Raw genomic sequence first — 8,984 nt, 5'->3', positions numbered from 1 at the left:
CTCTTCAGCAGGGACAGGGAAGTTGGTCAGAGTTGATGGAAAGATGGATGGAGCCAAATACAGGGCAATCTTGGAAGAAAACCTGTTGGAGTCTGCAAAAGACTTGAGACTGGGGCGGAGGTTCACCTTCCAGCAGGACAACGACCCTAAACATAAAGCCAGGGCTACAATGGAATGGTTTAAAACAAAACATATTCATGTGTTAGAATGGCCCAGTCAAAGTCCAGACCTAAATCCCATCGAGAATCTGTGGCAAGATCTGAAAACCACCGTTCACAAACGCTCTCCATCTAATCTGACTGAGCTTGAGCTGTTTTGCAAAGAAGAATGGGCAAAAATCTCAGTCTCTAGATGTGCAAAGCTGGTAGAGACATACCCCAAAAGACTTGCAGCTGTAATTGCAGCAAAAGGCGGTTCCACAAAGTATTGACTCAGGGGGGCTGAATACTTTTGCACACTGCACTTTTCAGTTTTTTATTTGTGAAAAAAATTTAAAATCATGTATAATTTTCTTTGTACTTCACAATTGTGTGACACTTTGTGTTGGTCTTTCACATAAAATTCCAATAAAATATATTTATGTTTGTGGCGTGTAATGTGACAAAATGTGGAAAAGTTCAAGGGGTATGAATACTTTTGCAAGCCACTGTAGGTAGCTTTTTTTTGTTTATTCCAAACAATGCATGACACATTTTTGTAGTGACTAGAAACTCCTTTCCATCTGCAGTCCTTGGGTGGGTGCCATCAGACGACGTCGTCCAGAGGCCGTTTTTTTTTTTGTTTTTGATCAAAGCCCTTGGTCTTTGTTTTTTGCTTTGTCCACATTCGGTGTTGACCGAGAATGCTTTGAAACAGCATTTAGACATAATTGAACAGTTAAAATCCAATTATATTGTTATTAGACCCGTGACGTCTGTTTGTCAAAGGGTTAAGTAAATAAAAAGAAATAATTGCAGTAGTAAGCCTATTGATTAGATTTTTCACTTGTGACACACCCTTGTTCCGAAGACAGAAAACACCTCGATTGATTTGTAAAATAGCCAATCGTTAACCACGTGACGTAGACCGTCTTGACCAATAGTTATTCTAGAAAAGGCGGGCCGATCACCGACACCGGCAGCTTAATGCTCAGTGCGCCCTGTCATTTTGATATTGAAACCGATACACGTTTTTTGGATGAGGTCTGACAGTTTGTGTCCGTATTTGGGTAGAAACGAGTAAAAAACGTCTGGCCATCTTAACGAGGCGAATTATCCGAAATGAGCTCTCTCTACGTGCAGTGTAGGGAAACAAACGGACGCCTGTGCTGCCTTCAACTTCCAGCAGCAGACGGAGGAAATTTAAGTAGACACTGGGCTGTATGTATTTAATGTTTTTATTTTTATTTTACTGTCTACTGATAGCTGACTGGGTAAGTAAATGCATCTCAGATGTTTCTTCAATTATTCTGATCCCAAAATTACCATGAACGTTCATATGTTAGGCCTATATATTAATATATTATTTAAGTGTCATTTCTTTAACTGTTTTTCTACCTTTAAGTTTCAGTTGTAGTTCTTCTTTAGGCAGTCTCAGTATCAGTATGACTGTCCCTTTGTTAGGGCGACATTGAAATGATTTGTGATTTAATTTTGACTCCGCTCAAGGATGGCAGGAAGCCCTGACAACAAAGATGAAGGGGGCCTCAGGGATCCAATGGTTCGTTTCCACAGCTACTTGCACGGAGGGACCTCCAGCCTGCTATCCACCCTCCCCACCCTCATTGTCTTCCCTGTCTACAAAACTGTTTTCCGTCAACAAATCCACAACACCCCGGTTCAGCAGGCCGTGGGACAGCTCCTCAAAGAGGGACCTGTGAAGCTCTACAGGGGCGTGGCCCCACCATTACTGATGAGGACCCTGAATGGCACGCTGCTCTTTGGCCTCCAGGACACCCTCCTCCGCCAGCTCTCCCTGTCATCCCAGAGTGTCATCTTCACCTCTGCCCTGCCTGCTCTGGCTGGGTTTGGTGCAGGTATGGTAGAAGCTGTGGTTTTTACCCCCTTTGAGCGCGTCCAGAATGTGTTGCAAAACGGCCAAAACGACCGCCATCTACCCACCCTGAAGAGTGTTCTTGTCAGGCTGAAGGCACAGAGGCCGGCCTCAGGGTTCTACAGAGCCTTGCTGCCCATCACAGCCCGCAACGCTCTTGGCAGCTCCCTCTACTTTGGCCTGAAGGGGCCGGTGTGTGCTGTCGTGGAGGCACAGGGGCTTTCTTCAGTGGTTTCCTCCTTCATCTCGGGGACGCTGACCTCCATGGCCATCAGCTTGACTCTTTACCCACTGTCGGTGCTAGTGGCAAACATGCAGGCACAGGTGGGAGGGGAGGTGAAAGGGGTCATGGCTTGTTGGAGGATTCTGTGGGAATCTCGGCAGCGGCGTGTTGCTCTGCTGTACAGAGGAGGTACACTGGTTGTTTTGAGGTCGTGCATTACATGGGGAATCGCCACTGCTATCTACGACAGGCAGCAGAAACGTTCAGGCTAAAGAAACACCATTAAACAATAGTTTAATATTTCTAAATGTGTTTTTTTTTACATTCTGAAATAGATTTTAAAAAAAAACAACCACGACCAATGTATCAGAAGGCAGAAGTAAGTTCAAGTCACCACTGCCAGGACTTGAACTGCGGTTTCTAAAGGGTGGTGGCCAAGTATTTATCAAGAACCAAAGTTAAATATATTAATAATATAAATGTGGTGCAGGTGAATCAGGTGCCTTGTATTTATACTTTCTTAATGGGGCATTTTACCAGTTTAACTCATCAAAGTCAGTTTACTCATCATACTCAGGTTATCAACAGTTGAGTCATGTTCTCTGTGGCTTTGGAGTTACTTTGCTTATTTGTTATTTGCATATTTTTGGTCATTTTTGTCTTTATTTACTTGTAAAAGGAAGAAACAGGAAAGGAATGGGGAATAAACAACATTACATTACAGTCATGTTTTATTTTTTTTATTTTTTTTTAGCAGATGCTTAAGTTCACCAGCCAGTCCAACAGGATGCCCAATGGGTTCTATAGCCTGATGATCTGATTTGGAGACTTTATACCCTGCATTACAAATTGGGTGGTGGATTTTGTTAAAGATGGTTATTTACCAGCTAGGCAACAATGTTGTTTTCAATATGGAATAAAAGTAGGATTCGTACATTTTTCGGGCTGGATAAGGCACTAAAGATCAGGATATCTTGACCACCTGTCTCTGTTGAAGTGCAATACCAAATCACTGTAGTTTCCCTCTTACTACATAAAGGGAGATAGATGCATGTTTATGGTGTATTGTCAATACATTATTTAATTTTTTGTATGGAATAAATATTGCATGTGAATTAAAGGACTAGAAAAAAATAATATAGGCACTCCCTGTGTGGGGGTCCATAGACATTCAGGTTACGTTAGTTGGAAAATAAGATAGATAGATAGATAGATAGTAACTTTATTGATCCCGCGAGGGGAAATTATTTTGTTGCAAGTAGCAATAGGTTACAAATAAGTTGCTATGTAGCACTTTAATACGCTGCCACCTCGTCCAGGGTGTACCCTGCCTCTCACCTCGTATGTGGGCCAGCTCCTCCAAGTCCTCCAGCGCCCTGCCATGAGCCAATGGCTGGAATAAACAAGTGTTTTCACAATGTAGCCGATTAAAACAAACTATGTGTTTTACTGTGGAAGAAAAATGTCTGTAATCTCCAAGTATTCCTGTGAAATGAACAGGGAATGACATATTAATTATTGCAGAATACTGACTTTTTTCACCCCTCAAAGTGCATTCATAAATAAATGTTATCCATCATGCATTTAAAAAGTTTCTGTGATTTTTGTTAAACCATGTCATGTCAGAACTCGTCCATTAGATGGTGTGTGTGTGTGTGTGTGTGTGTGTGTGTGTGTGTGTGTGCAAAGTAAAAATCAGCCAGATCCACTATAATGGAAGCTCAGTAGTTGTGCATTAGCCTACTTTACGCAGGTGAGGGGAGGAACAACTGATCCAAAAGATTGCAACATTCCTGCGCAAGAACGGACAGCTATCAGTTCTGCCCAGACATCAAGATTGACCAATCAAAATTCTTCCACTGAGCTTTGGGAGCCAATAGGAGCTAGAGCATTCGTGTCCATTTTGGCGTGCAGAAGGGCGTGTTGTCTCTACTTAAAGCGTTGGCTTTGGACACATCACACAGACGCATTTTTACCTGCTAAGGACGCTGCGCACTTCTGCACCAGGTAAAGTTATTCTGCATTATCTCTGTTTATCAGCTCGCACACTCAAAAAAGACGCCTAAACATTGTAATGTAAACAATGTTAATGTTAAGAAACATTTGTGTTTCGTGTTAAAAGTTAGTGTTATTCAACATTTCTGCTACAGGCCGAAGACTTTACTCAACAGTTACTTTACTCTCATGTGGACTACTCAGTTTTACTGTGGGGTGTGGTCATTTTTTCTGCTCGCGAGCTGTTTCGTTGTATGCGTTTGTTAATAATCGCGAGCGGGGGGGGGTAAACTAGCTTTTCTGGTTAATGGTGAATTCCAGGGTTCAGCCCAGTACTGCTTTTTTGTTTAGTTTTTTTTTGTTTTAAGAGAGGTGGGGCTTAATGTGCATACCTGCGTCTTCAGTGATGAAATGATAATAGAATCATGTTTTCCTGCTCTCTCTCTCTCTCTCTCTCTCAAACTTTTCTTCAGTAGAACTCTTCCAAAATGAGCAACAAATGTCCAGTCGGTGAGGAGGTGGAGAAGTTTAAGAGATGCAGTCTCAAGAAGACCGACACGCAAGAAAAAAACCCTCTTCCAACAACTGAGGGTATGTGTCTAAAGAGAAACCGCCCTTGTGCCAGGTTCCACCTTTTCCTCTGCTCCTTGTTCGTCACAGTTCTCCCTGCCTATCATTATGAAAGTCGAGCGCAAACATTGTTTTACTGATTAACTGCAGGTACACGCCCAGCTACCTGAGAGCTCGTTCTGCTTCATGTCAACATGTTCAAAGGAAAATGTATCAAAAGGTCTCTGTCTTTATTAAGAGAGGCCACAGAGCAAATGGAGCTTCATGCTCTCCAACTGTGGGGTGAAAAAACAAAAACAAATGGAGTCACTTTAAGAGAGCAAAAAGTCGGTGGCCCAGACAATTTACTGCACAATAAAAAGGCCTCACCTTAGATCTGGTAGCAGGAAGAGGAGAGTTTAAAGTGTGGGTGTGTTGTGGAGACATAAATCTGTTCACACAGTTCCATTGTGGGGACTAGCTGTACTTTTAGGAACATAATTTATGTCCCCGATAATGGAAATAATCACATTTTAAGGTAAGGACTTGGTATAAGGTTAAGATTATGTAAGTAGGGTGTGTGTAAGGGGTGACCTCTGATTAGTGGGTGTTATTCAATTTTTTTTATATAAATTCTTTGAGTCCCAACAGGTTAGCTGTATAGCTATCTGCATTGGCCTTGCAATGCAGATTTTTATCAATTTATTAGGAAATGTCAGTGTTAACACCGGCATTGATGTGTCTAATCACAGTACAGTCATATAATGTAGTTTACAAATCTGTTGCACCAGTTACTGCATAATTTGACACACCATCAAGAATATTTAACACTGATGCTTAGATCATCATGGTTCGGTCTTGTGTAAATCAGTTTTTAATTGATTAGCACAGGATGATGTTGTTTAAACACAGTGCTACATCAATTTGATTTCTTGTCATGACAACAAATTAAGACTGATCTTTGATGAATGTAACTAAATCGACGACTCGGTTATAGATTGGTCCCCTCATCTTTGTCTGTCTCTCTTGTGATCACAGTAATTGATGATGAGAAGGCAGCCATCAAAGAGGTAAGCACTGAAACATACCTGCATATCTGTTACCTGTAGCAGGAACTGAACTTAAATCATGGTCATCTTACTTTAGTCTTATATGTTCTGGAATTTTTTATTTTTTATTTCCCCCCCCCATGCATGCTCACTTTCTTACTTGCCTGCGGTTTGCTTCATAAAGTAGGTTTGTGTAGTTTCAGCCCAGTACTGTCTTTTTAAACTGAGGTGTAACTTGATTTCATACTGCATCTGGAGTGATGAAATGAAGATGGGATTTGTTCTTTCTCGTACATTCTCTTAACATTTTATCATGCCGTGTTAATTTTAAAAATCTGTTTTTATTTTCAATCATTTTTTTTTTTTTTTTTTTCCTTTGTCCGTCCACTTTTTTTCCAATAGAAATGCATGAAAGAGCCACTCAATTCGGAGTTGGAGGAGTTTTGCACGGGCAACCTCAAGAAGGCTCAAATGCAAGAAAAAAACCCTCTTCCAACTAAAGAAGGTAGGTGTTCAAAATGTGTCTGATCCGCCCTTAATCAGGTTCCTTCAGCTCCTTGTTCGGACACACAACCAACTTCCTGGGAGCTTGTCCTTGTTCTGCTTAATGCTAACCTGACATGAAGCAGCAGGAAGAGTTAAAGTGAGGCAAACGGCTCTGACCGTTATGTCAGTGGGGAGGCACTGAATCAGGTGGAACTGCTGGTGCATGTCAGCTTTTTCTGAGTCTTAAACTGTGATTTATTTTAATTTTTTTTCCTCTCTCAGGAGAGCTTTGCTATGTTGTAGTGGCAGGAGGAACCTGCTTTGTTTGAAATGATTCTCATGAAATTGTAATTATTTTACTAAAATTATATATTTGTTGATTTTTACTCCAGGGCCTCGCCTTGACACATTCTGTATTTAATTGCTACTGAAGTAATAGTCAGACATTGCATTAAAGGGACACTTCATAGATTTTACACACAAAGTTAAGCTAACTTGTCATGAAGAGTACTGTACAACCTGTGAACACTATTTGTATACTGTGGGTTCCCAATACCCACACTACCATACTATTTAGTATGCCAGGATGTCCTAATTCATCCGGGTACATTTTTCAGTATGCAAGCCAGCATGCTTTACTGACCCACAATCCTCTGTGCAGTGGATGTATGACAGAGGGTCAAAGCTTAAGATTTTATGACATAGTATCTTCCAATTTAATGCATACTGTATGCAACAGTACATACTTTGTAAGGGAAGCTGCAGTATGTATGTACGTACATAAGTGTGCCATCTGGAACGCAGTGATAATATCATCTTTGGCCCTGAAGGGAGTTGTCTAAATCTGCTGATCTCATCAGGAAAAACGGGTTAGACTTGAAGACTACAAAATAATCATAGAAAGCCGTAGTGCAGTATCTCTTTAACTATTCGCACTGCAGTCTGTACACACCCGATAATCTTACACACCATCTAGAATATTTGACGCTTTAGATCATGGGTCTATGTTGTGTACGTCAGTTGGGGTATTACATTTATTACTACAGGATGATAATGCCTGTACAGAGTACTATATCAATTTGTTTTATTGTCCTGACAAATGAATTAGGACTGATCTTTGATGACTGTTGATGAACCTACAGCTCTGTTATAGAATGGTCACCTCACCTTTTGTCTCTCTTGTGATCACACAGTAATTGAGCAAGAGAAGATAGCCATCGAAGAGGTAAGTACCTGCCATGATTGCTCTTACTCCAAGAGCGCGTCTTTTTAAACTGAGGTGGCGCTTGATTTCATACTGCATCTCGAGTGATGAAATGAAGATGGGATTGAGTTTATTCCTATTTATTTTTTTTGCTCTCTCCGTCTCCCACTTTTTTCCATTAGAAATGCATGAAAGAGCCACTCAATATGGAGGTGGAGGGGTTTAAGCAGCAAAAGCTCAAGAAGACTGAAACAAATGAGAGAAACCATCTTCCAACTAAAGAAGGTAGGTGTTTAAAATGTATCTGATCGGGTTCCTTCAGCTCCTTGTTCGGACACACAACCAACTTCCCGGGAGCTTGTTCTTGTTCTGCTTAATGCTAACCTGACATGAAGCAGCAGGAAGAGTTAAGAGAGGCAAACTGCTTGAATCAGGTGGCACTGCTGGTGCATGTCATCTTTTTGAGCCTTAAACTGTTTTAGTGGAAGGCGGAACCTGCATTGTTATAAATGTTTCTTATAAAATTGTAATTATTTTACTGAAGGAATATCTTCATTTCAAAAAATAATTTTCAATCCTGTGCCATGCCTTGACACATTCTACATTCACTATACATTACTAGACAGCCTGTGAAAACAATTGTGTGCTGTGGCTCTGAAGGGAGCTATCTTAATCTGATGATGCCATAGTGATGTCATCTGGAATAGTGAGTTAGGCTTACAGACTACAAATGAATCACAAAGTTGGCATTTATCTAATACAAGATGTTGAGTTGCATTATGGGAAATGGAGGATCCACTGTTTTTGGAGCTTGCCCCCATGCTAGACACTAACATGTATTATATCTCTGCCTCTGTAGCTTTGATTTAGTTTCTCTTCCAAGGTTGCTTATATTTAAACACTGTTTGTTTTCTTGTCCTGACAACAGATGAGGACTAATTTTGATGTCCAGACTCTGTTATTGGTTGATCATCTCTCTCTCTCTCGCTCTTGTGATCACACAGAAATTGAAGCAGAGAAGAATGCCCAGAAGCCTCAGAAAGCGAAAGCGAGGAAGTAACAAACGCAACTGCCATGATTCAGCTCTCTCTCTCTGTCCTGCCCAGTTACCTGCTCCTCTAATTCGTAATCTTGTTCATCATCTTCGCCTTTGCCAGTTTTCTGTGCCGCCATGTTTGATTAGAAATGGTGTTTGGGCTGAAGCTTTGGGGAAAGATCTATCTGTAATCCCATGTAGATGTTTTTTCCATGCTGTTTAGAAAGGGCTGAACTGAGCAATATTATTTTCTAAAATGAGGAGAATTATGAATGATTGTATTAATGGAAAGCTATGTAAGATATTACATTGTTAACAATACCACGACTATGCTTGTAAATGTTAACATTCAGAAAATGTTCTGATAGAATGCATACGATTTTTTTTCTTAATAAAAATTGATGTATCCAA

The 8,984-nt window shown here is 40.7% G+C and overlaps 2 protein-coding genes across 3 annotated transcripts; both read left to right on the top strand.

Annotated features, from left to right (window-relative positions):
• Window positions 1-1,132: 1,132 nt before the first annotated feature.
• On the top strand, window positions 1,133-3,816 carry LOC137875882 (solute carrier family 25 member 53-like). Its single transcript, XM_068715394.1, has 2 exons — window positions 1,133-1,411; window positions 1,647-3,816. The coding sequence occupies exon 2, from the start codon at window positions 1,648-1,650 to the stop codon at window positions 2,524-2,526; it is 879 nt and encodes a 292-aa protein (XP_068571495.1). The 5' UTR covers window positions 1,133-1,411; window position 1,647; the 3' UTR covers window positions 2,527-3,816.
• Window positions 3,817-4,152: 336 nt separating this feature from the next.
• Window positions 4,153-8,984, top strand: tmsb1 (thymosin beta 1). 2 transcript variants are annotated; one of them, XM_068714551.1, is made up of 7 exons: window positions 4,153-4,261; window positions 4,726-4,840; window positions 5,837-5,868; window positions 6,250-6,352; window positions 7,527-7,558; window positions 7,720-7,822; window positions 8,542-8,984. In XM_068714551.1, exons 2-7 carry the CDS (start codon window positions 4,738-4,740, stop codon window positions 8,595-8,597), a joined length of 429 nt encoding a protein of 142 aa, XP_068570652.1. In that variant the 5' UTR covers window positions 4,153-4,261; window positions 4,726-4,737; the 3' UTR covers window positions 8,598-8,984. The 2 variants fall into 2 exon arrangements, with proteins under 2 accessions (XP_068570652.1, XP_068570654.1); XM_068714553.1 differs by having other exon boundaries at window positions 4,160-4,261; window positions 4,723-4,840.

Source organism: Cebidichthys violaceus, unplaced genomic scaffold (genome assembly GCF_023349555.1).
Source record: "Cebidichthys violaceus isolate CVI_PGR_0920_01 unplaced genomic scaffold, fCebVio1.0.p SCAF_2, whole genome shotgun sequence".
In the NCBI taxonomy this organism is placed as follows: Eukaryota; Metazoa; Chordata; class Actinopteri; order Perciformes; family Stichaeidae; genus Cebidichthys; species Cebidichthys violaceus.
The sequence above is the reverse complement of the archived record's forward strand: the minus strand, read 5'-3'. Positions and strand labels throughout refer to the sequence as shown.

Coding starts and splice junctions, on each gene's coding strand:
- LOC137875882 (XM_068715394.1), top strand. CDS start 1,648: ATGGCAGGAAGCCCTGACAACAAAGATGAAGGGGGCCTCAGGGATCCA.
- tmsb1 (XM_068714551.1), top strand. CDS start 4,738: ATGAGCAACAAATGTCCAGTCGGTGAGGAGGTGGAGAAGTTTAAGAGA. Junction 7,559..7,719: donor AGAAGATAGCCATCGAAGAG/GTAAGTACCTGC, acceptor TTTTTCCATTAG/AAATGCATGAAAGAGCCACT. Junction 7,823..8,541: donor CCATCTTCCAACTAAAGAAG/GTAGGTGTTTAA, acceptor GTGATCACACAG/AAATTGAAGCAGAGAAGAAT.